At 32.3% G+C, this 26,659-nt stretch overlaps 2 protein-coding genes across 4 annotated transcripts; one reads left to right on the forward strand and one right to left on the reverse strand.

The window, feature by feature from the left end:
* Positions 1-4,316: 4,316 nt before the first annotated feature.
* Positions 4,317-11,959, forward strand: LOC112755402 (uncharacterized). 2 transcript variants are annotated; one of them, XM_025803469.3, is made up of 7 exons: positions 4,317-4,727; positions 4,831-4,933; positions 5,313-6,380; positions 6,641-6,703; positions 6,792-7,009; positions 7,579-7,697; positions 11,547-11,959. In XM_025803469.3, the coding sequence occupies exons 1-7, from the start codon at positions 4,656-4,658 to the stop codon at positions 11,641-11,643; spliced, it is 1,740 nt and encodes a 579-aa protein (XP_025659254.1). In that variant the 5' UTR covers positions 4,317-4,655; the 3' UTR covers positions 11,644-11,959. The 2 variants fall into 2 exon arrangements, with proteins under 2 accessions (XP_025659254.1, XP_025659255.1); XM_025803470.3 differs by having other exon boundaries at positions 4,335-4,727; positions 5,313-6,332.
* A 1,917-nt stretch (positions 11,960-13,876) lies between these two features.
* On the reverse strand, positions 13,877-24,582 carry LOC112755403 (uncharacterized). Of its 2 annotated transcripts, none has more exons than XM_025803476.3 (16): positions 24,341-24,582; positions 23,363-23,755; positions 23,188-23,273; positions 22,275-22,429; positions 20,137-20,201; positions 19,827-20,021; positions 19,651-19,705; positions 18,825-19,070; positions 18,592-18,725; positions 17,552-17,741; positions 17,366-17,425; positions 17,032-17,280; positions 15,933-16,191; positions 15,654-15,859; positions 14,996-15,043; positions 13,877-14,805 (listed from the first exon to the last, which is right to left on the reverse strand). In XM_025803476.3, the coding sequence occupies exons 2-16, from the start codon at positions 23,464-23,466 to the stop codon at positions 14,515-14,517; spliced, it is 2,343 nt and encodes a 780-aa protein (XP_025659261.1). In that variant the 5' UTR covers positions 23,467-23,755; positions 24,341-24,582; the 3' UTR covers positions 13,877-14,514. The 2 variants fall into 2 exon arrangements, with proteins under 2 accessions (XP_025659261.1, XP_025659259.1); XM_025803474.3 differs by having other exon boundaries at positions 14,996-15,046.
* Between the last annotated feature and the right edge of the window lie 2,077 nt (positions 24,583-26,659).

Genomic DNA, 26,659 nt, shown 5'->3' on the forward strand with positions numbered 1-26,659 from the left:
TCCTTAAGGCTTCGGCCAAAGGAAGCATAATAATAATAATAATAATAATAATAATAATAAATTTAATATTTGTCTAATCAAAATATATATTTTTGATAAATAACTTAAATTTAATAAAATAAATAACAATTAAATTAAACTTTAATATTTATAAAATTATATTTAATTATTTTTGTTGAAAATAATTTTTTTTAAAATTATATCTTGATATAATATAATAACTTATAAATAGTTAATTATTTAATTTTTAAAAATTCGGGGTCTTACATCCTACTCCACTTATAAAAATTTTCGTCTTCGAAAATTGATGCAAGATGAAAAAAGTTCAAACTAGCTTTACTTTTGAACACATTAGGAAAAAAAGTAAAATATTTTGGCATATATAAGACGTAACATATAAGAAAGAAGCTTTAAGGTCTCACCATATATATATACTTATAAAGTTTTCAAATCCAAGATATTCTTATGGCTTAAAAATATAGGGAAGAAGTCTGGTGTAAAGCAAAAGATACAAGATAGGCTCGATGCAAAAAGGTTACAAGGCACGCTGATATTAGAATGACAGGTATATCGTTTGCACACAGAACTCATACCAACTTTAGAGCTTCAGCTGCCTAAACTTCAACATGACGTAACTTCACCATTTCCAATCATACCATATTAAACAGATTCTCTGTGGATTCTCAACCTCATCAAACATTTCGCAACCCACTAATAGGCACAAGTCTAACTTCAACAAAACTCCTTCGCAAGAATCAAGTTCCTCAACTTCCTGTGACGTCGCACACTTACAAACTCCACCTCCCGCATCCGCACAATGTATCTTAAAGACCTAACATATCTCTTGCTATATCTAATGATCGCACGTGTCATCAAAACAAATCTCGAGCCACTCAAAATGATACAAGACCTCAGAGAAAGGACAAGCAACAAGGATAATATTTACAAAGATTTCTATGTTTCTCTTTGATGCAAGTCCAAAGTTACATCAGAGAATACATGAGCCAAGAAAAAGAGTTTAAACAGCACAAGGCAGATATCCAAGGAATCGCATGTTACTCTAAAACAAGCTTGAGTTACCTAAAAGGATATCAAACTTAGGAAGATCTTACTCACTTGACTTAATATTTTGAGTCATTATTGTAATAAATACTATACTATTAAATATGATTATATATAGTATATATAAAAGTTAAGTATACTTATAATAGATTTTATTATAATCAAACTAAAAAAAATTTAATTATCTTTTTTTTTAATTTTAAATATTATTTACTATCTCATTGAAAAAGTGAATAATAATAATCACTCACATAATTAAAATATATCATCCTAATATACACATGACACTACATATATCAAAGATTACTATATGTGATAAATTATTTCTTTATTTTTCTAAAGATAATTTATATGTAATTTAACTAATTTTTATAACATATGAGCCAAGAAAAAGAGTTTAAACAGCACAAGGCAGATATCCAAGGAATCGCATGTTACTCTAAAACAAGCTTGAGTTACCTAAAAGGATATCAAACTTAGGAAGATCTTACTCACTTGACTTAATATTTTGAGTCATTATTGTAATAAATACTATACTATTAAATATGATTATATATAGTATATATAAAAGTTAAGTATACTTATAATAGATTTTATTATAATCAAACTAAAAAAAATTTAATTATCTTTTTTTTTAATTTTAAATATTATTTACTATCTCATTGAAAAAGTGAATAATAATAATCACTCACATAATTAAAATATATCATCCTAATATACACATGACACTACATATATCAAAGATTACTATATGTGATAAATTATTTCTTTATTTTTCTAAAGATAATTTATATGTAATTTAACTAATTTTTATAACATATGATTTATTGCATAATTTTTTTCCTCTTAATATGAATAAATTGATGAATTTAATATATAAAATATAATTTATATTATTTAACATACAAAATAAGTAACTTAAGCCAATTATCTAAGACAATAAATATAATAATACAAGTATCTATATATTTATTAGTATTAAAAAAATATACAAATAATATAAACATGATTTTGTTTGTAGAATAACAATAATAAAGGTTATTATTAATTAAATTAATTACATAATAAAAAATTATAAATAATTTTTAAATAATAATAAAAAATAAGATCACTATTTTTACATACTATAAAATTTTTAAAAAAAATTAGACAATAAATCAATCCTCAATAAATTATATATTAGCTCTGTTAAAAAAATTAAATGATATATTAGATATTACTATTTGTGTACTAATATATATATATATGTGTGTATTATCGATTATTAAGTTATAATTAATTTTTAACTCAATTTTTGGTAATTAAAATTTAAATGATTAAAATTATTAAATGCCAAATATTTTGCCGTTAATTAATTTTGTTTTTGTTATTAAAGTTTTAAAAAAGGTGAGTTGTTAATTAATTCTGAATTCAAATTTAAATTTAAATTTGCGTAAGAAAATATTTTAAATTTTTTTCATTAACCAGAATTAATTTTGAAATAAAAAATTATTTTGTACATCATATTATAAAATAGTGTAGTCATTTATTTTTTTATTGGCAATTATTGTCAAATAAAATGATATAAAAATGGAAAAAAATATATTCCAATCTAGGAATAATAACTTATTTTTCAATAGAATAAATTATATATTAAATAACAAAAGTTATTATAGTTTCTTTTTACACAATTTAATATACTCAACTACGGTGTTTTGGTAATATTACCAACAAATATTAATCAATCTAATAGCTTTTTTAATGACATAAGTTTATAAATTTAGAAGTTTGAAAATCATGTCATAAAATATAAAATTTTAACCGATAATAACGTTGATCATGTTAGTTGACTTCCTGAATGAATATGATACTAATAAATAAAACCGTCACAGTTAAATTTTAACAAAGCCAAATCTCCATAAGTATTGCTATTATCAATGAGAATTGTTCTACTTTCAAGATAAATACTATTTTCTTTCACTGTATTTTCCAACTCGGCCGAGAACTAATCCTCCACGGATTGAAACTCTATTTATCAAGGGTCTGTCGCTAACCAATCGCTAACCAATGAGTTGTTGTTACATACACAAGGTGAAATTCGAAATTCTAATACTTATTTAGGTAGACGAGTGAGATGACCACTCAATCAATCCAAATCAGTTAAGACAAAGACTAAGTATTTTTAATATTTTTAATATTAAAAATAATTAAATTTTAATTTTAATTATAACTTTGTAAAATATTTATAGTAATAATTATATATATCTTTTATTTAATTTTTTTTATTAAAAAATATATATATATTTTTATTAATTATCCCGTACAATATACGAAAACATATACTAGTTGAAGCAAAATCAAATAAGATTCGATAAATCATTTTAATTTTTCACTAAAATAAAATGGGGAGTACTTCAATTTTGAACAAAAATCATAATGGGAGTACTTTGATTTTGCCTAACTTAAAAAAACATTTCTGGCATATAAAGTTGTATTAATTTGATTTAGGAATTAATGACTTTATTTTATTTATTTCAAAAAAATATTTCATTAAAAACTACATTATTCTAAATGTGCACACAATATAGAAAATAAAACAAAATTATAGATAAAAAAAAAGGAAAATGGAATGAAGTAAAAATAAAATGTTTAAATAAAATGTTTAGATGGATAAGAGTGAAAAAAGTGAAGAACTGAAAGATTGAAAAATTTAACAATTCTATTAGCTAGTGTAACCAACGGTAACTAATTAATACTTTTTTTGAATTATTTATTTAAAAGATACGTAAATTTAAATTATCATGTGAAATATTTAAAATTTAATAAAAAGAAACATCTAAAATAAAAAAATCATTATCTGATTTTCAATATGCGATAATTAATTAAGATAACATTAAAGTAGTTCTCAAATAATTTTAGATAACGTATTTTATTTTCAATAAAATTTTTATTATCCAAAAGAATTTGAATATTTTTTTTGAGATAAATTAGTTTTTTTATTATTTTAAAGAAAATTAATTTATTTTTAATATCTTTTAAAATCTAATTAACTTATTATAAAATTTATTAAGAATTATTTATTTGACATGTATATTAAAAATTGATTACAAATGAAGAAAAAACCAATTTATTTATCAAAAGTAATAAATCTAAAATTGATTAGAAATTACCTATTTAATTAATTACTTATCTCTTCCCTCCTTGCATACTCCATTCTCCCTCCAACATGTGGATTTGATTTTGTTTAAAATATTTTGAACATCATAAAGAGACATAAACCAAGCAAGGCACCTTTCTTGTGTGTCCTCACATGTTTAAGCATTTCAGCACACGTTGCAATAACAAGTAACAACATCCTTGAAACAAAAACACATTTTGCTTTGCTCGCACAACATTTAAAACCCCGCTCCCTCCTTCTCTCTCTCATTCAAATTAATTTCAGATCCATTCATCCATCATCCCTTTTATTTCCCACCAACCCTAAATTCTCCCAACCACACTCTATTAGCTGCTTTTCCCTTTTCTTCTCTTATTCTCTCTTGATCCTTTAACTTCAAAACCTAATATGGGAATTATTGACTCTTAGATTGTTAGATGATACCTACTGTGTTACTATGGAAGAACACTGCAATTCGGAACTTGCTACATCCGAAAAGTCTATGTTAACTACACAATCGGACTCCAAGGTTGGATTTTTAATATATAGGGTCTTGGATTTTAGTGTTCCAGTTCGTTTTACTATATAATCTGAACCAATTTTCCCTCTTTCCTTTACTTTTGTGCTTTTAGATTTTTGGGGAGAAGCGTGGAAGTTCCCATTTCAGAGAGAAGCACGACCTACCTCGGAAACGGGTCAAAATTAGGGATCTTGAATCCGTGGTTCAGTCGGCGGGTAACTTCATATTTTTGGCTCAATCTACTTCGACATTTTCTCCCCGCCACCATTGGAAACAAAAATTCGGTTTTTTCAATAAAAAAAACAAGTTTTAAGATAAATATCGGTTATTAGTGGTGGATGTTAGATTTTTATGTTTTAGAAGTTTTCAATTTTTAAATTCAATATTGTAACTGATGTTCAGCTTATTTGCATTTGAATGTTAGTTATCACTTATTCAAAAACATAACTGCAAGTTGGACTTATTTTCCGATTTATTTATTTGAATCCTGTGCGAAAATTTTCATACCTATGTTACGGGTTGTTGTGTTAGTATTAGCCATAACTTGCACTTCTCGTCAAGTAAAAACCATAATTTGCAGTTGGAATTTTGCAGCACAAACTAGTACTCATTATTCAGATTTTACAAGGCAGGAAGAACATTGTGATTGGCAGGCAGTTAGTGAGAAGGAGGTGTCACGAGTGGCTGAAATCCCCGAAGCTATGGAAATGGATGTTTTCGATGAACAGGAAACCAAGAGGGAAGTAATCCAGGAGGGACCCAGGAATCTCGATCTTAACAATGATGCATGTGGGGGCAAATTTTCCTCTACGGATACAAGAGGCGGATGTGTTGAGAATCTCACTAATGTATCAAAGCAAGAGAAGGAACAAGGTGGTAATCTTATGATATCAAGGGGAATTAATGTCGATCTTAATGCAGAAGATGTTACTAGTTCTATAAATTTGGAAGCAACACATCGTCATAAAGGATACAGTCATCTTAAATCTAAAGATGTTTCAGAGAGTGGAAGCTGCTCTGGACCAATAGAGGAGAAGGATCCAATGAGGATATGGAAGGAGATGAAGCAAAATGGGTTTCTTTCTTCGTCTCATGGAGGCATTCCGGTGCCAAAACAACGTGGGAGAAAAAGCAAAAATGAAATGCTCAAGAAAAAGATGGAAATTGCTAAGAGAGAACAGGTAAGCAGGTTTACAAAGATTGCTGCTCCAAGTGGACTACTTAATGACCTAAACCCTGGAATTATAAATCATGTAAGAAATAGAAAGCAGGTCCATTCAATAATTGAAGCTCTTGTAAGGTCTGAAAATAATGAACACAACAATGCTGGGAGTAATCAAACTGCACACCGAACAAATGTAAGCACTGAAAACAGAAAAAGGGACTTGGATTATATGGCTGATGGGAGCAGACATACGAAAAAACATGTGGGAAAAATGAATGATTCCCCTTGGATTATGGATAGTAGAGTTTGTGATCGTGACAAGTCCATGTTAGAGAAATCTAACCTTCGAAGTTGTTCGTCACACTCGATGTTTGAAAGAGGAGATGATATTTTAGCTTTGAAATTGTCATCTTCAACGAAGGCATTGATGGGTTCGACCACTTTGTCAAGTGAGGAATCATCAAACTTAGCAATCGTTCCTTCTCTTTCCCTAAAAGGCTAGCCACTCTCCCTATCCCCCCCCCCCCCCCCCCCTCCCCTTTCTTTTTCTCTTCAGTTTTAGATGTTTGCCTTCGCTTTCATTTATGCATATCTTTAAATAGTTTCATGTAATGCATAAATAAAAGGAAGGATCAATTGTTTCACCATATTTTCTGTTTGTGTTTGAGATTTAGCAGTTGTTTAAGATAGTAGGAAATTAATTCTTTACATGTGCTTCTCTGGCTCTGCTGATGTTGATTCTTCTATCTTTTATCAGCTGCTACTGTTGCTTCACAATGGTTGGAGCTTCTATATCAAGACATTAAAGGGCGTCTTTCGGGTAATGGCCATATTTATTCTGTTTGAGCTGTTTTTAGAAGTGTAATTGCTTATGTTTGCTTTTCGGACTTTTTTTTCTACATTGTTAGCTTTGCGCCGCAGTAGGAGGAGGGTTCGAGCTGTAATCACTACTGAGTTGCCTTTTCTTATATCAAAGGAATTTGCAAATAATCAAGAAAATGACCCTTTTGCTGCGAAAATGACTGCGGGAATTTCCACTAGCAAACCAGCAGATGTGCATCGGGCAAGATGGACTGCGTTGTTTGATCACATGGATGAAGCACTTTCAGAAGAGGAAAAACAACTTGTAAGTTTGAAAAGGACAAATAAAATAAAATATGTGTTGCACGGTCTTAAGGGTTATTTGCATTTCGTTTAGATCTGCAATGCAATGGTATAGTGATATGAATGATAAGCACAGAGAGAGGGAGGGAAAAAAGAGAATAAGGGGGGGGGGGGGAGGGGCTACATACATTAAAATTGAAACATCTTAATGCTGTCATCTTCATTGTCACTCTTGGAAATTTGGTAAAACAATGTTGTTTTAGCACGAGTCTCTGTTGTGTCTCCAAAACTTGGAATCGAGTTTTTATACTTTTATGTCCTTATGGTTACATACCACTCCATCTCCTCCAATAAGATACAAACCTTGTGAAGTTTCTTGGTTTATGTCTCAAAAGGTCCAAGATACATACATTATTGGACCTTTTTAATACCAGTCACAAAATTCGAAATTGAAAGAAAAGCATTTTGCATAAATTGGAAATCCATTAGGGTTTAGGGTTTCGGGTTCATGATTCAGTTATTTGTGATTCAATTACAGAAATTTTTGCCTTTTTCATCCAAATCTGGAGTATTTTTGGTTCACAATTTCAGGAAAGTTGGTTGAATCAGGTAAAAGAAAAGCAAGTGCTATGTGACCAAGGTCTGCAACAAGTAAACTGGAACATTGCATATGGTTTGCAACAGATGGGAACTTCCGAAAATGATTCCAGGTAAATTTATTATGTATCTTATAAAGATTGGCAATATGTCTCTTCTAAAACAAAGTCAAGCTTTCTGCATTAGAAGAGGTTTTGTTTATATAGCCATATCTTCTGACATGGATAGAGGTTTCTTAATGCAATCTTTTGATGGAAAATACCATCCTGTTCATACATAGCACTAATAAATAATTGTTTCCCTTAATACTCATAAATTTTACGCGATCAAAAATTCCCTTGATCTAGAGTTGTTACTAGAAGAGATAGTGTGTTTTTCTTTGACGCTGGATTGAAACTACTAAAATTTTCTCAAAGAGTCTTCCGATTTTATGTATGAGATGGACTATAAGTTGCTCTTGTGCAACATAGTATCTAAGGCTAATAGTCCAGATGACTGAGGTTGTCAAACCTTAGAATGTATGTAACTCATGAAGTCTCAAGATTAAGTAACTCAAGTCTTAAACTTATAAGACTTTACACAACAACAAAATCCTATCTCACTAGATGAAATTAGCTATATGGATCAAACGACGCTACTAAGTCTTGCTATGGATCAAACAACTAATAAGAGTTTACCCATTTTTACAAAAAATCATGATAAAAGAAAATAATTAAATTAAACAGCATTTATTACTTTGAGTGCTAAAGATTGTGTAATTTGAGTGGCTATTAAATGGAGTTTATGATAGATCTGCCAGTGTGAGAGATAGACAAACTTTGCCCATTACCCCATGATGTTGGTCAGATGCCTGATAAGGTGATGCAGGTTTGAGAATTCTGGAGTGACATCTGAGGTTGCTCCAAAATATGGATACCAAGCTTAGTCTATCACCTATTCAGGTGTTGTGATAGAGGCAAACAAGTGTGAAATTATGGTGTGGGAGTCCTAGCAGGAGTAACTCAAGCATTTGAAGGGAGTTGAGATGAATGAAATGTAGGTCTCGATGTATATGCATGAGGGGCAGAATTGCGAGACAGTAGGAAAATAATGAGAATGAGAAATACTTTAGTTAGCAATGTAGTGAGGAGATTAGAAGCATAGACTCATAGTTGGCATACAGTGGTAGGGTGGAGGTGTAGGCTGAAACCCTTGATCAACCCTATGCCAGGAGTTGAAACTAGTATGACTGGCTTTTGGCGTAGTTGACAAATCATGGAACTATGTTCCGAGTCACCCTTCCGGCTCTTTGTCATCTGTCCACCAGATCTACCACCACGATAACCACCATGTTTGCCTCTAAAATTGTGTTAGCCTGGGATGCAAAATGCGCTTGAAGAACTAGTGTGCAGAGAACTTTGCATTTGATTCAGCTTGAGGTTTGTGAGTCATGAGATATGGCTCCACTTAAGGCATAGAGTAGGGCTTAGACTTGATGTTTATGGAGGTGACAAATGCATCGTGTTCACTTCCGAGCCTAGCAAGGATGACAACAATGTGTTCTTGCTCAGAGACTGGACTTACAACAGAGGCCAAGGTGTTCATGACAGCTCAAATGTGGAGGAGATATTCGTTAGGAGGTTGCAAAGTCTTTGATATGGTGCTCAACTCTAGTTTCCATTGTTGTGCACATGCTCTTGTTCGCGATGCAAAGCAGGGATCATGTTTCTCCCACACTTGCCATGAGAACTCACAATCGACAATAAGTATGAGCACCGAGTTGGTCTTCGTCGATGTCAACCATGCGAGGAGCATCTGATCTTGCTCATCACAAAGCTCATACTCGCTAGAGACGCGGTTGTTGAGAGCATCCTTTGGCGACGCAAGTTGTAGAGGATGAAGAGCACATTGATCAATTAGAATATGAGATTAAAGAGGCGATTGCCTTTAATGCTGATAGGACTTGATGTTGCCAAAGAAGAAAGTTTCAATCTTCGAGTTGTAGAGAGATATTCGGGAGAGGACGCGCGAAGGAGGTGGAATTGTTGGCAGTGACAGATTTCCTAGGTGTTGGAGGGAGGATCCATGCTCAATCTGAATCACTTGATACCATGAGTTTAAGAGAGAGGGATGGAGAAGAACGAGGGAAGAGAGAAGAAAGAGTTGACAGAATTGATCAGAGAAAGTGAATATTCATTCTATTATTATTACTGAGTTTAAACACAGTTCAATGCTTATATACATAGCAAAGTAGTTTATTTAGTAAGCTAGTACAAAGGGATAGAAGGGACTTTTCATGCTTAAGTTAATTGCAAGATCTATTTTAGTTGGAACTTACCCTAACTATCTAACAGATTAACCTAACTGATTCTGCCTCTTCTATACTTTTCAGTAGCGTTTGGAAGGGAGATTGAGATTGAAAATAAATTAAGTCTCTGTTTTGTATTTAGTGTAAAGTGTACAAGACTGAGTTATATCTTAGTATCTTGTTTGGTTTAAGATAAAAAAAAATGGGGACTTAAATAAGTGAAATTACTAAAATACCCTTACTAATTAAAAAAATCAAAATAAAACCCTAGTCCTTCCCCCCCCCCTCTCTCTCTCTCTCACACACACACACACACACACAGTGGCGGTTTCCATCCCTCCACGGCGACGACAGCACCCAACACCGTTGTGTCAATCATCGTGTTCGTTGCGTCCTGTTCTGTTGTGTCGTGTTCGTTGCCGCCGTGTTCATTGGGTTGTGCGTTCTGCCATCGTGTGTTCCAGTTCTGCGCTGTGCTTGCCGATGGTCTGCCGTCTGTTCCCTATTGTGCTTGCCGCGCCGCCTCTGTTTGAATTCCAATTCGTTGCCGCCGTAGTTCCAGTTCCAATATCTCCCACTATTCTCTTTTCTGTTCTGATTTTGTAATCTTGTGTTATGAATCTGATTTTGACATGTTTATGAGATTGTTATTTTTGGTATTATTAATGTTGGTGGTGGTGGAATTTGGTGATGGCAGTGGTGTGGTGGTGGGGTGGGAGGTGGGGTGGGGTTGAGGGTAAGAAGTAAGGGTTGTGAGAAAGTGTTGGCAGCGGAGGAATTGTGAAGGGTAAATTTGGAATATGAAATTTTGAATGAGGGTATTTGAGGAAAAAAAGTTATTGAAGTTTTAGGTTCGGTTTCCAAAAATTTCAGTTCTCTATTTTCTCATTTTTTGGAGGTACTGAAAGAATTGAAATTGTGTTCTGGGATTAAAATTTTAATTCCAGTTTTTAGCTACTAAACACAATTCTAAGTTTCAGTCCCTCAGTTTCGGTCCCAGTCCCAATATCACAAAACAAACACTACTAGGTAGTGTTTGAAAGAGAGACTGAGACTGAAATAAATCTCAGTATTGTATTTGGGGTAAAGTGGGAGATAAAGACTAATATAAGAATGAAGCTCTAATTTAATTTGTACAAAGGGTAAAGTTGGAATTAATTAAAGGAAATGGAGGTATTTTAGGTATAAAATGTTATTAAAGTTTTAGTCTCCATTCCCAAAAATTTCAATACTCTGTGTTTCTACTTTTTGTAGGTATTGAAATACTAAAATTTTGGAAACAGACTGAAATTTTAGTATCAGTTTCTAGGCCAACAAACATGTATTTAATCTTAGTCTTCCAGTATCTTAAAATAAACGTTACTTAAGGCTGCATTTGGAAGGGAGATTGAGACTGAGAGACATAGACTAAATTAAGTTTCTGTATTGTGTTTAGTATAAAATATACAAGACTGAGTTATGTCTCAGGATTATATTTGGTTTAAGATAAATATGAAGACCGAATGATAGTTTAGAATTTGAAAAATTAAATGAGTGTTTTTGGAAAGAAATATTATTAAAATTTTGGTTTCTATCCCTACAAATTTTGGTCTCTTGTATCCCCAGTGTTTGAAGGAATTGAAATTGTGTTCTGGGATTAAAAATCTCTCTTATTTATTTATTTAATGTTGTGCAGGGTCACAGGATTAGATGGTTCAGAGAAAGAATTAGCAGTTAATGCAGCTGCAGCTTCAATATATTCAACATGCAATTTTTTACTGTCAGAGAGCTAAGTATTTGACAAGTTTGATCTGTTTACCTTATTTTATTAATTATTCAGAATTAGTAGCGAGGTTCTTGTAATTGCCATGAGCATGCGAAAATACTAAAGATTAGGTTCCCAAATGAGGGAACCATGATACCTGTCATCACTGTAACACTAGCTGTTTTTACCTTCTAAAATCTTTACTTGTACCAATAATTGTTAGAATTAGAATTCTATAGCAGTTAGATGTTCTTCATTTCTGTATTTTAGTTACAGAAAACAATGATCAGCATCTATTTTAACATCAGTTGGAAGCAAGCTAGGATCAGTGCTTTCTCTTTTTTTTTTTCTTTGGTCTTGAGTGCTTTCTCGCTTGTTCAATTTAAATAAAGTTTCGCATTCGAATCTTGTGAATGTGAAGAGTGGGCTTAAAAATGACTTACGATAGTTTATTTCATTCTTTAATAGTGAGCTGGTTAACTTGAATCTAATTAGTTGAGTTAAATGGATTTGAATTTTGGTACTTTGGACGTTGGACTCTATAAATGTAAAGATTCATTTTAGCAAATTATTCGAAACAATAATATATTGACCATTCTCTTAAAAGGTATGTATTTTAATAGAGATGTCAAAAATATCTTAGGAAGATATTTGTTTCGTTACACTTTAAAAGCATCACTTATGGGAGAAAATAGCAGTTTAAAGGAAATAACGTTTTTATAATATACTAAAATCAAATTTCACAATCTATCATCTAATAATCAAAGGAAATCATCTAATAGTCAAAAGAAAACATCTCTACATAGATAATTATAAAGTTTTCATTGAAATATCTATCTCTTTTAAAATACAATATTATGAAATTTAATAAATTTTCACAATGAAAAAACAAATTTTCTTATTGGTAAAGATCAAAATGTGATGAAATCAATATAGAAATTAGGGGAATTAAAGTAGGCAATTTGTGTGTGTGTGTGTGAGTTTTTTCCATATTACAAGTTTATAACAATTCAGCCACACTACTTTCATACACACAATACTAGAAGAGTTCACATCCACAACTCAACTTCTCAAATTTGAGTGTGGTCATTTCAAAGGCACAAGATGTGCCATTAGACATTAGTACAAGCCTCCAACGATGGCAATATGTTGGATGAGTGCAAGTGAGAGACAAACACAATAGAAACAGAGATACCACAAATTTATAACTGATAAAAGTTTGAGTAAATGTCCTTTTTAATTCCAGACTATTTGTTTAAAGGATAAAACAGTCTTCCACAATTCAAAAATCTTTAACAGGTCTCCAACTATTTAAGTAATTAGTCTAAGCGGCTCGTATAATCTGCTGATGTATCAATGACAGATTAGACTAATAATAAAGACTGCTTAGACCAGTTACTTAAATAGTTGAAAAATAGATAAGAATATTCAAATTATAGAGTGTTATTTTGTCATTCGAATAAATGGTCCAAAAAGAGTATTTGTTCAAAATTCTTTGCCCAATCTATTTGACAAACAAAAAACCATTAGTTTTATTGTTTCACCCTTTGCTTCTCTCCGATCACTCCATATTTGGCATGTTTTCCTCATTCCCTTCTTTTTTCGTTAAACTATTTTTTGTCAACATCCACCACAAACGTTATATCTTTTTTTTTTTTGGTTGTCCACAGTATCATCCAACTCCGACAGAACAAGAACTAATTCGTCGCGAATCTGAGATCTATTTAAAGATCTGTTGCTGGCCAATGGGTTGTTGCATACACAAGGCAGAATCCAAACCCCCGACACTTGTTTAAGCGGACGAGTGAGCTGACCACTCAACCAACTCAACTTAGTTCACAAACGTAATATCTTTATTCTATAGTCTTTACCACCTCCTGGGTTTACGTTGTATCCCTTTAAAAGGAAAAATCAGAATTCAGGGGATAGGGGAGTTTGTGACTGATGAACTAACCTAAAGAGAAACATTAGAAGAGAAAAACAGAATTAAAAGAATTAAAGCAGAAAAGATAACTAAAATATGTATATCAGAACAGTTTGGACTTCCATTTCCTGTTCTAGATTTCCTATTGGGACATAATGAGACTATATTTAGGCGGGCACAATTAAAAGCTCTCGTCTCCATCCACAGCAAGGAGGTACAATTGCCTTATCTGTTATTAAAAGTTAAGCGGAGATAAAGTGTAAAATCTTTACACCTCATAGAAGACAAATGTCATTAGCCATTTTATAATCTTAGTTTAAATATATATGATACTTGGTTTCATTTTATAACAATTTGCCATATTTCAGAAACACTGCAATTAGCATGTACATGACTATCAACGTAATTATACGATTCTCTGTTTAGTTAGTTAATGGAAAGTTTTAAGGTATATACAAAGAAAGTTGAAATTAATCCTAACATTTAGACCAATCTAAAATAGAAAAAGCCACGCAGGACTGTCGCAAGGAGAACCCCATATATAATGGCTTATAAGAAAAAAATTACTAACGGTGATCTAATTACCTAGAATAATTACATCACATATTTCAACCATTTCCAAGGATATACATGTGAACGAAACAAAAGTTTCACGGTGAAAACTCAGGTGCAGTTGATTTCACGTGAAATTAATAGTTGAAAGCCGTTAGATGATTTGACTGATTTGACTAAATTTTCATCTAACGGCTCTCAACTATCAACTTCACGTGAAGTCAACTGCACTTGAGTTTCCACCAAGTTTCACAGCCTACTAAACATAAACGTGTAGATGCTTTGGCCAACACAGCAAGATTTTCTCCATTATTTGAATACCACGTGGCACGTGCTGAAATCTGAGCACCATTGTTGTTTGTAGCTGATAAATGAAGTAGAACACCTTATGTCTCAGGATAGCAGTGCAAATCAAAGGAAATCCTATCGAAATAGCTCAGGAAAAGACCACATCAAGAACTTGGAAAAGATGTCAGACTCCAGGAATTCGATATGTGCAGCACGCCCAATGAAAGAGTTTAAATTCTTGCCATAGGCAGTGGTATCAAAATTGACATCACAGCGCATAAATATTCTTCGTTCGGAGGGATTGGCGTAGATCTGTTCCAAACAACTATTCAGCATTTCCATGAACACAATCCCCTTCCTTGAAGTGTCATGTGAGGCAGCCAGGCACGTCTCAATTCTGGCAGAATGGTATGGCACGTACCCGTCCTGGAAATAGCATTACCAGTTAACAGCAAACTGACTTAATCCTGAAGTAAAAGCAAACTACCATGCATACTCTTAAAATTATTATGTGCCTCTATCCAGACAACCTAAGTTTTTCAGGAAAAAAATGATTCATTACAACACATATTTTCTTTCTACGAATGGATTCAAGAGTCAGGAGAGAAGGGACTACCTGTGGGGAAGATATCAAGATAATATTTTTAAAATGATCCAATGTCTTCTGCTGAAAGAAAGAAAAAATAGAAAGTGAACTCCATTAGAACCTCGTCAAAGCAGTTAACTCACCTATGACAGGAAAATGCTTAGGACCATTAAATCAACACTTGTTCTTTAATATGCAACTAACCATGTATACATTTAAGCACCATAAAAAACAGTATACATTAATTCATTATTTATTTGAACCAAAAATAGCTCATCTGCATGAACATAAATTAAGAAACATATTTCAAAAGATAAGGCTTGTTCACTGCAATTGAAAGTTGTGGGGTCATAGTTATTGTTATGTGAAAAGTAATAGTTATTGAAATGGAAAAGCAAAAAAAGGCATACTACTAACCTAGCCGTTTTGCAAACATTTTGTAGGATAAATTGTCAAGAGATTACTAGCAGTTTGGAAGAATTCATTATGTAAATTGTTGATACCATATTATAAAAATCAAATCAACATTATTTAATGTTTTCAAATTCAAGGAAACCTTACTTGAGCAAACAGTTGATGGTCAAGCATAGTAAATGCTCATGGTATAAGAGTGTAAGGTATTCAAGAGTAACAAATTATAGCTTATGCCAGTCACTTAATCACATACTTCAAAGAAAACTTCCCGTACCTTACACAGCTGATAGATGAATGTATTTTGGATATCTGGATCATCTGTGAAGGTGAGCTGATGAATGCACTGTGTGCCTCTTAGTTTCTTCAAGACCCATAATCCAGAATTAAACAAGGAGTTTGAACTATAAAGATACCCCAAATGAGGACCCGACAGTGAAACATAAGTATATAGATATCTTAAAAATGGCTCCATGATGCTCTCTGTAACCATAGGATAAAATTTAGTGCCAACTGTCAACGTATGAACATTGGAACATTTGAAATTATGAATTACCTGCAATCGCTGTTCTGATAATGAGGTTACCAATAGAATGTCCGACAAAACTTAGCTTAATATCTCCCAAACTCCCATATCTTGATGCTTTGTCCATTTTCTTTTTAACAAAAGAAATAACCTCCTGAGCTAGCCTTTGTCCCATTTCCCTAAAGTCTCCACTTGTTTTATCTTCATTAGTCTCTGACATAAGAAATTCTATTTTGGGATCAATCAAAAGCCATTGATTTCGAATGAGTCTTAGATCCAAATGATGCCCCTACAACATTTTATGTTATGAAGGGTAAGCATTTCACCAAAAGCATAGATAAAAAATATATATGTAGCCAAATAAATGATGCTTTGCAATCAGTTGAAATGAAAATGCTTCAATTGGATTTTGATGTCTATAATATGTTATATTACATGTATTTTCGCTTATTCTTGTTCCTTCCGAAATAAACAGAAACAAAAACAGTCTTATCACCCAGTAGGTAAAATTGGCTACATGGATCAAATAATACCAATGTGCCCTATTTGGGATCATGTCAGTAAAACTCAACCTATTTATGATTAAATTCTTTTTAATAATTTCTTTCAAAGTTTTATTAAGTCTCCCTATATCCCTACCCATCGAGCTATATCCCTCGTGTCTTTGTTCCTTATACTTTCCATTCTGGTGTGACAATTCATCCATGAAAACATCTACATGTCTACCATACTAAGCTCGTGTTCTTGTTGACTCTTTACCAGCCAACACTGTCTCATACAACATAGCTGATCTATAAATCATGTGTTCTAAGCTTTAAAGATATTGTTTTATAGCATATAAATCCCGAAGTACTATCTCTACAACTTGTCTCCACAAATCTAAATTCTCATTTATATCTTCCAAAAGAAAAAAGAAAAGGCGGAAAAACTGATTGAACATGAGCATATTAGTCAATCCTAGGTCATGGCATGAAGTGTCTGACTCTAAAATCAGCATAGGGGATCAAGAAGAATTCGCTAGAATGAATTAGAAGGAGATTTTGGTAGCTGAGATAGCACATCAATACTTGTCTTACAAACATAAAAGAAGGGTATATTTTGCAACAATTTCAACTAGAACAAGACTTGCCTGAAAACCATGCACAAAGACCACAATCTTCAACACCTGTGCATTACTTAGGGGTGTAGATTTCGTGTCTGTAGAGTCAGAACTGTGCGCTGTTTGAAAGCTATCGGAACTTAGGTATTCAACATTACTCAAGTATGAATTTTCACTCAAAGTCCGACGTGGTGCATTCATCACACGTTCAACAATGACGATTGGTATACGTAAAGGATCCCCGAATATATGCATGTCTTGAATTGATCGACTGTTTATCTACAAAAATGTGATCCATTATTAGGCCATATATAAATAAATGTAAAATATGAGCTAGTGATCACATATAAAAGTTGATAAATACCTTCATTTGTGCAATGCTTCTTCGATGAAGTTCAGCACGTGTAGCTGCAATCTGATGAGGCTGTATACAATTGGTGATAGAAAAAAAAAAAGAAAAAAGAGAAGAGAAAATAGGTTTTAGACTTCTGCTAAAAAAAAAAATTCTTAGTCAAAGCCTTATGTCAAGCATATGAAGGAAAGAGCTTACCTCTTCAGATACCTTCAACAAACTAGGAACTCTTCTATGTCCACCATGATGTGCCGACTCGTCGCTCTCACTTTTTGTATGATGATGAGGCATTTCTACCTTAGAGTACACCATCCATATTGACCATTCAGCTTTCCGATCCTTAGCCCATGTATCACGCAAAAATTCTAGTATCTTTGTTTTGTTATTCCTATTAAGATGTAAATATTAGCAGGTAAAACAGGTTGAGGTGATCTTACATAGGACATGCCCATGTGGGGTCACGAAAGAGACCACGTATAATGTTTTCTCAAATTGCAGGTTATATGCACTAAATATGGAAATATATTCTGAAAGTCCAAGGAAAAGAAGGCTTAATGAGGAGAACAGTAGGTGACAAAATTGCTTATCAGACCCAAGAAAACTTACAAAATAAACACTTTGCAAATCAAATTACATCTGCTTGCTGGAGGAAACACACATACAAAGAGAATTTTAAGTACAAAAAGGATAAGGCTCCTCATGAGAGAGAGAGAGAGAGAGAGAGAGAGAGAGAGAGAGAGAGAGGTGGTGGTGGGGGGAGCTAAATCTTAAGATAAAATGTGCAACAGTGCTTACCAATTACATCGAATGTCAAATAACAACACCCCCAAGAAATCAACCAAGAGCAGAGCACAAAAGGAAAACCAAAAATGTAAAAAATAATTCTAGCAGGTTAAAAAGGAAAGTGTTAGAACAGATGATCACAAATAAAGCAATTATGTTACAGCAATGAATGCATTGTGCCAAGGGCCTTAAGATTTCACTGATCTGAGGAAAAGTAGAGCCTGCACAACTCTCCAAGACTCTGGTTACTAACAAATGTCACCGACCCATAATTTAATCTCTTCTATTTCTTTATAAAGATTAACTCCCCTAACAGCAGGAAAACTGTTATTATGCTGCTGTAAAATGTTGCAACTACATAGCAAAAATAGCTACAATATTGAATCTGATTCAGACCCGAAACTTAGATACCTATTCTTTCCTGTTAAGTTCTAATGATGTGATGAAAAGCAAACCTGTGGAACTGCAGAAATACGCTCCATAAGTGTGTCAATTGATCTCCCAATATGTGAAAACAGTCCAACAGCTGATCAATTGCCAATAAATCAAAGTTCTCAACATTTAGAAAATCTGGATCACTATTTCTTTCCTGTACAGGAATACAAAGTACAATTAATAAAAAAAAGAAATAGTAAAATTGATATAAATGGAAAGTCAATAGTCTATAGCATGAAACAAAAGTAAGGACCTCAAGATCAATTTGTGGCTTGCCTTGTCCTGAAGGTTCAACATCTGTTGGGAACTGATTTGATTCCAGAACAGAATTTAATAAATTTGTCCTGCTCTTTTTAGATACAAATTCTGTAATATCAATAGGTTGATCAACTACTTCGTTAAGCTTCTGTAGTTCTTCAAGCAATATATCACGAGCTGCGAAGAATGCTTTAACAAACGTGACATTTTTCAAATCGAGAGAAGCAAATTCACCCAATTCCTGGTCAAATAAAGTGTTCTGTTAATGAATGATAAGAGTATCAAAAGAACTAAATCAATTGGAAGAAATATATAACATTCCTAGTTTTTATAATACAAAAACCAAACATTTAACACCACTTTTCTAAATGATTTAGAAAAATACCTCATATAATCTTTATCATATCTTTAAATAGAGTAGATTATACTAGAATATGAAAGTGAATCTTAGACGATATATTATGATTAATTTCTATATATTTCATGATTTTTTTCTTTTATTTTATTATGATAGAAAAATGACCTCATTTCTATTTATTAGGATTTATTAGGATAGATATGTATGTGACTTGTAGTTTTATTTTATATAATAATTAGATGTCTATATATTGTAAAATATTATGAACTTGCTACCTTTTTGTCTGTATATATTAAAGAAAACAGCATTAGCACAAATAATACGCAGGGACACTATGTAAGATATCAGTTATTTTAGAAGCCTAGGGTATAAATCAAGCAAAGAAAACAAACATGAAGACATGCAAAGAAAGATTTTTGCATAAAAAATTTTGTAGATAGCCACACAATGAATTAGAGCATACTTGGTCCAATGTGTCATCGTTTTTATCAGCAACAAGTTCAACATTGCCAGAATTGCTGAAATGGAGCAACTCAACAGGTTACACTATAAAATCAAACATGCAATGGGGAAAAATGCTATCAATTTTAATACATATCTAGTATAATCATACTAAAATAATCAAGAAACATGACAAACCTGGGTACCTTCGATGCCCTCTGGGACGAGGTAGCTTTCAGTAAACTAACATGTACACTGACATCAACAAGCACCGCATGTAGCATATCAAAATGGACCGGACAATAAGAATGCAATCCTAAAAGAGCTTTAGGAGGAATGCGGAATTCGTGGACAGCAGCAGGGTAAGCATCTAGAGAAGATTGCAAGTCAGCACTGTGCAGGATACACTCCAGTCAGTATGCTGATTTTACTAGAATGAGATCAACTTTAAATAAACAAGCATGTGTTTTTGGCTCTTTAAAATAAATATGCAACTTTTATCACTCACCCATTTTCAAATGTGGGAGCATACACAAGCTCAAATTTTAGAATTACAGCAGTTGTTGGTAAGCCCTGCAATTGAGAGCCACATAACACAATATAGTGAAACAAGAATACTGAACACGAGAAATAAATGATGAAAGATATAATTGATGAGTAATAGGTTGCTTAGAATCTTAGAAAGGGTTGAGTAGTTTTATTTTGGTCATTCTATAGCTTGTCTTAGAGATTAAAGCAAAATCCTCCTGACATATTTGATTGGTTTTTACATATAAAACTGTATATGAGCAGATGAAAGTGTCAACATGACAAGAAAAACCTTACAAATATTACAGATAAAAATAAGATAAAAGTAAAACAAGTTCCTATAAAGCATTTATTTACTTGAATATTATTATTTTTTCAATAAAAAAGAATTTTATTAAGATAGGGTAGAGAAGATACAAAAAGGCAGAGGAAAAGACATCCTCCCAAATAGAATAATATAAAGCAAATCAAAACATAAGTGAAACGCAGGTTTCCAATCTCTAAACGTGTCTAAGAGGGAAGTCCTCTAAAGATATCATGTCCTTTGCACCATATAGATGCCTGACGCCTAATTCTATCCCATACAGCAACATTTCCCAAAAATCTATCATTAAAAGTGAGCAAACTGCATTCGAGCCAAATACTCCGAATAGTGGCATATGTTGTACATTACCACAAAGATTTTGCCTCTTTTATATCCCAAAACCCTCAAACCAGGCCAATAGAAGCCGATCTTGCGATATGGGGCACACCAAAGATTCGCCAACAACACCAAACAAAGAACTCCATGAAGGTGCCGGAGCACCTCATCTTGTCATTTTCGTTCTTAATCAGCCATATGGCAGTGCAAAAACAAATGTGAGGTTGTTTTTGAGCTTACCCCACACATAACACACTCACATCAGGGGAAATGGCCTTATGTGGCCTTCTAACCTGCAAATTGCCATTTGTGTTAATTCTGTTGAGCACAGCTCTTCAAATTAATGATTTAACTTTAGAGGGAGCTTTGGATTTCCATATTGGTTTACCGAGGAGGAAAGGGGTTGTGATTGAGGGATTTACTCTGATATGATGTTTTTAGAATTTAATAAACTCAATTCAATACTGGTTATATTGAATGTTGATCTCAAAAATACTTTTGCAATAACTATAAAACCAATAGAGTCTCCAATCAGTAGCTTAAACTTCTAAGAGAGTAGGTCCTTGGCATAATATGAAATCCCCCATGTCCACATAGTCAATAGTTACAACCTTGCTGTTCCCCCTATTATAGCATAAGTCTATTTTCATGGTTCAAATTGTAACACCTTCACTAACAGAATACTACGCTTAAGTAGATATAAAGGTGCAGTATTCTGTTAGTGAAGGTGCTACACAAATCAAGCACAAAAAGGGCTTGCATGATGGGGCTTATATGATACATAAATCAATCATGACTTATGAGCATCATGCAACAACTTAATCATTTAAGAGAGTCAATACTTGACATGACAATTTTTAGAGCAGACAAAAGAAATAGGATATAATCGTGTGGGGAAAAACATAATGATGTCAATTCTTTAATGTGTGATTCTGCCGATCCATCGCTTGTGCCTAGATTGGCTTGACATGCTTGTGTTAGTACACAGTGGATTAGAAGATATTTTGATTCATAAATGAGATCACAAAGTGTCATTTTAAAGTTTTAGCAATCATGATACTGTTTAATTAATCAGCATAACCTGATACTAGAAAAAACTTTCTAGTACATATCTTACATTCCTACACAGTATTTACCCTTGGCACATCAATGGTTTTATATCATAATAATTCACTCTCACATGGAAGAGCCTTTGCAGTTACAAAAATTGGTTGGTCCACATAAACCTGTTAGAAAGCTTGATCAGCAACAACAAATGGTTGTAGTCTGATAGACCACAAGACATAGTTGTTAAAAAGAATAAAAATAAATAAATAAATAACTTGTATAGCAAACGATTTTGGATAGACGTGAAATTTTCTAGAGATGATCTACAACATATAAGCTTCTAATCCAACGGTTAGAATTTTAAAAATTACACAAACAAAAAGTTATTAAAATGTTGTAACATTTACTTAAATTGAGAGAGTGATCATTACCTCAAATCCAATAAGTGGTAAGTTGAATGAGATCATCATACATAAATAAATATCCTGCCTAGCATATTTTATGCGAAAGGGTTGAGTTGAAAAACTGTAGTCTGTATCGTCAATCCTCCAAATACCATATACACTACCAAGACCCAGCTCGGGAGCTGCCAGAAAATAAAGGGAAAAAAAAAAAAAAAACTTATTAGTAATCATCAAAACAAAACTGAAATAGCTCTCTAAAAGCTTTCATACGAAGAACAGTGTAACTTTACAAAATCTAATTTGAAATACAAAATGTCTACAGAATAATAAATCAAGGAACCACAGTCAAATGCATAACCAAGAAAAATCCTTGAAATATTCAATCTATATCTACAACTTACTTTACAAATACCAATTCAATAACCTCCAAGGGAGTCAAATGTTGGTTACCAATAGGCATATATATGTTATTAAAATAGGACTAGACAGGGTTGGCCCTCTTAAGGCAAGTCTTGTTGCTAAATCATATACTCATATTCATGGTCTTAATTATGGCACATTTTCCTCTGGCCAAAATTGCTTCCCTACAGCTCTTTTTTCAATTGCAGCTATTGCAGCAATACATTTTCCCCTATAACCAAAAGTACTTCACTATGGCTATCTCTTCCGCTGCAGCTATTGCAGTTATATCAATAATCAATTGCACATGAAATGCATTTCTTCACAAAGATCTAGAGGGAGAAACTTTTATAGTTCAATCTCCTCATTGTGTTGCTTAAGGGAAAAATGAAAAATCAATAGGGAAGATGATTGAATCATTAAAAAGCTCATCTGCAGTAGATTTCTCATATCTGTAAGGAACTGGTATCTAGAGTAGGAGAAAGACAATAGAATAATGAACAAGCAACATTAATAATAGAGCACAATATTGACCAATTACCTTCATATTGAACCACCCTAACTGGAATTCCAAAAGATGTATTTTCATTATCCTCCCATCTCATAGTAATCTTGATCTGATACCATCTACATAAAAATAAAGTACCGATATCAGTTAACCAAGTAAGAACTCATAACGGAACTTAGAAAGACAAAAAGTAGAAGTTGATGCATACCCCTGCTGGAAAAGGTCGAGGTTGTGAAACCTATGAATGTAGATGCCAATCTCTTGTACAGCTTTCAACATACCTCCTGGCCTGACTTTGACAGAGTTTGCCATTACATTAGACAGCCCTTCTGTTAGCCAGGATCTTCTATTTATAAACCAAAACAGAAGCCTACTTATTTCCTGTAGCCTGCATGCTGCATGTGCTTATATATCTATGACAATACCCAGTAACACACACGTACGTAATCTTTCTTTTGTTTCACATCTAGCATCAAATTCAATTGGCGATTCAGATCTCATGTGCTGCTGATTCTTAGCCAAATTGACCAGCGGTTAAAATGAAAAACTGGATTGAATTTCACAAGATTAGCTCTCAGTAACCTCCTCAATCAACTAAAAGCTGCACATATAGATAAATAACAGAACACAATCACAATGAGCATATAAACAAAAATTAATTATCAAAGGGCTTTCCAAAGAGCCAGCTTTGATCAGAAGCAACTTTAGTATGGGCGCACATACAATGATATAAAGTATTTAGTAGTTTTAAGAATAATAGTAACAATAAAACAAAATACTTGTATACCACAGCATTTACTTCTTAGTTGGTAACCAATTTTTCTTTTTCTTTTTTTTTTTCTCTTCCTTAAATGATATCATGTCATGGCATACACAGTCCCCTTACAGTCAAATTTCTACACTGATAAGTGTTTGCAAAATCTCACAATTTCTAAAACATGGAACCATCTTTTCGCTAAATTCCGTTTTCCTCTGCCTATATACCTATTAACAAGCTATCCAAAATTAAGAACAGCAACAATTAACATTACGATGACTAATTGCACGTAATTAACCATTAATCCCCATAATAATTAAGATAACAAACGAAGTTAACAAAACAAAGTTCCGGTATCAAAGCATCGGTAGAGAGAAAGAAGTTGGAGGGAAAGGCAATTAACAAAAACAAGGGGGAAGAAAATAATACCAAAGGATGAGAGTGAACGAAGCGAGGAACACGAAAACGGTGATCCCAGATTGGGAAATGGGAATGCGTTGGTAGTGTTTCGTAGGGTTTGGTGAGAGGAGAGAAGAGAAGAAGGAGAAAGTGAAGAAAAACTGCCCAAAGGGAAGAGGTAACTGGTAACAGAAAATTGGAAGGCGGAAGCACACCGGTGATCAATGTAATTCGGTAATATTTGATACTCTGAACGACATGCGTTTCGTTTCGTTCATATGCCATGTTCCAACAGTTATTTTATGTGATCCATTTCTTAAGAAATGTTTAAATATTTTATTTTAATAAAATATAATTTTGATTGTTTAATTACATTTATTCTTTTCAATAATTATTCATGTAAAATTTATTATTTTTAATATTATATAATTGGATGTATATATAAAATTATTTAAAATTTTAAAATTAAATTTTTAATAAATATATAATATATAATAAATATGTTAAAACTTTAAATTTTATATTTTAAAAAAAAAATAATATTACCCTCAAATTAATAATGTTACTCTCCTTTAATTATTTTTTATTTATATACAACATCGAATTTGTCTCATTAGATGGGTCGGCTACATAGATCAAACAATGTCATTGGACTCTATTATATATTATGTCTACAAAGATATCGTTAATATATAAATTTCGTTTGACAACTCATGGATAGTCTTCCTAGGTCTTCTGCCTTTCACCTCTTATCCATCTTCCATTCTTCCATCTCATCCACTCTTGTGACTGGATTCTGTTGGTCTTCTTCCTATATGTCCAAACCACCTAAGACCCGATTCTACCAATTTTTTTTTACAATAGATGCTATTCCAACTCTTTCTCACGTATGATCACTCATTCATCTCAACATCTTCATCTCTGCTACACTTAATTTATGTTCGTGCTTCCTTTTGGGCGCCCAACACTCTGTACCATAAAATCTAGCCGATTTGATAGCAGTGCAATAAAATTTACCTTTAAGTTTTAAAGGCACTTTTTTGTCACATATAAAACGTACTCAGCTATTTTGACTAACCTATTTGAATCCTATGATTTACATCCTATTCAATATCTCCATTCTCCTTATGCACCCAAGATACTTAAACCTTTTAACTTTTTATAGGATGTTTTCTCTAATCTTCACTTCTGTATTAAGATTTTTTCTTCGACGGCCGAACTTACATTTCATATATTTCGTCTTATACGTGCAGATCATACGTTTCTACTTTCTAGGATTTCTCTCCTTAAATCTAACTTTTTATTTAAATCTTTTCTTCTTCGTGTTAGGTCCATAAATTATCTTTTATTTATATATTCTTTTAAAATTATTTTTAATTTTTATTTGTCATATTAATATTTTCTGATACTTTTTTATCATAGCAATAAAAGTGGTGGATGATTTTCGAAGAAGGCAAAAGCTTATAATTAAGAGGAAGTATGTTTTTTTTTTTAATTGATAACCTTAAAATTTGAATTTAAAACGAATATTAACGGTATCCTTCTACTACATCAATAACTATTAATACCAACTTTTATACTTAAACTTTACATCTCAAAACTAAAATCCCTTTCATAATTAATCGAGACATTTATATAAGATGTGAATGGATTTTCTCAATTTTTTGTTTCACTTGAAAAAGTAAAGTATTTTTTATTATATATTTTGTAGGTGAGATAAAAAAAATATAATAAAAAAATATTAAAGAATTAGAAATTATATTTTATTTTCTCAATTAGAAAAAAAAATTGAGAAGATTTATTTCCTACCTAATACATCTACATTTTCTCAGCTAAAGGGAAGTTCTGAGAATTTTTATGCTTAAAGCACCGTTTTTTTTTTCGTATAAAGAAGAACTGCAAAAAAAAAAAAGGCATTAAACTAATGAATCAAATCGCACTGCATTAGGGAAGCAAATCCTTATTTGGAATGAGGCAATTCACATGAGTAAGTTGATTTTTAGCATCCTATTTAACGACCTGCTCTGCAACCAAGTTTGTTGATCTATGAATTAGAGAAAACTTCATTAATCCATCTCTTTCTATGAGTTCAATAATCTTTTGAAGAACTCTTGTAAGTTTTATATCTAAACATTATACATGAGATCATCTTCTACTATTTCTAAGTTTTATATCATGCATGTTTTATATCTATCATCTTATACATGTATGCTATAATATCTAATTTTCTATTTTTTACATTATATATATATGTATTGATTTAAATATTAGAATGTCTTTTACAATTAGATGTACTTTTACTTATTTCATGTTTGACTTCAACATTAAACTTAGATCAGGTTCACTATT

This window comes from Arachis hypogaea, chromosome 16 (genome assembly GCF_003086295.3).
Source record: "Arachis hypogaea cultivar Tifrunner chromosome 16, arahy.Tifrunner.gnm2.J5K5, whole genome shotgun sequence".
Taxonomy (NCBI): domain Eukaryota; kingdom Viridiplantae; phylum Streptophyta; class Magnoliopsida; order Fabales; family Fabaceae; genus Arachis; species Arachis hypogaea.

Excerpts from the sequence above, each read along its gene's own strand:
- LOC112755402 (XM_025803469.3), top strand. The coding sequence starts at position 4,656 with ATGGAAGAACACTGCAATTCGGAACTTGCTACATCCGAAAAGTCTATG. Across the intron at positions 6,381-6,640 it reads TCCTTCTCTTTCCCTAAAAG|CTGCTACTGTTGCTTCACAA; the intron begins GCTAGCCACTCT and ends ATCTTTTATCAG. Across the intron at positions 7,698-11,546 it reads ACTTCCGAAAATGATTCCAG|GGTCACAGGATTAGATGGTT; the intron begins GTAAATTTATTA and ends AATGTTGTGCAG.
- LOC112755403 (XM_025803474.3), bottom strand. The coding sequence starts at position 23,466 with ATGGCAAACTCTGTCAAAGTCAGGCCAGGAGGTATGTTGAAAGCTGTA. Across the intron at positions 23,274-23,362 it reads CTCGACCTTTTCCAGCAGGG|ATGGTATCAGATCAAGATTA; the intron begins GTATGCATCAAC and ends ATTTTTATGTAG. Across the intron at positions 17,426-17,551 it reads TGTTGAAGGTATCTGAAGAG|CCTCATCAGATTGCAGCTAC; the intron begins GTAAGCTCTTTC and ends AATTGTATACAG.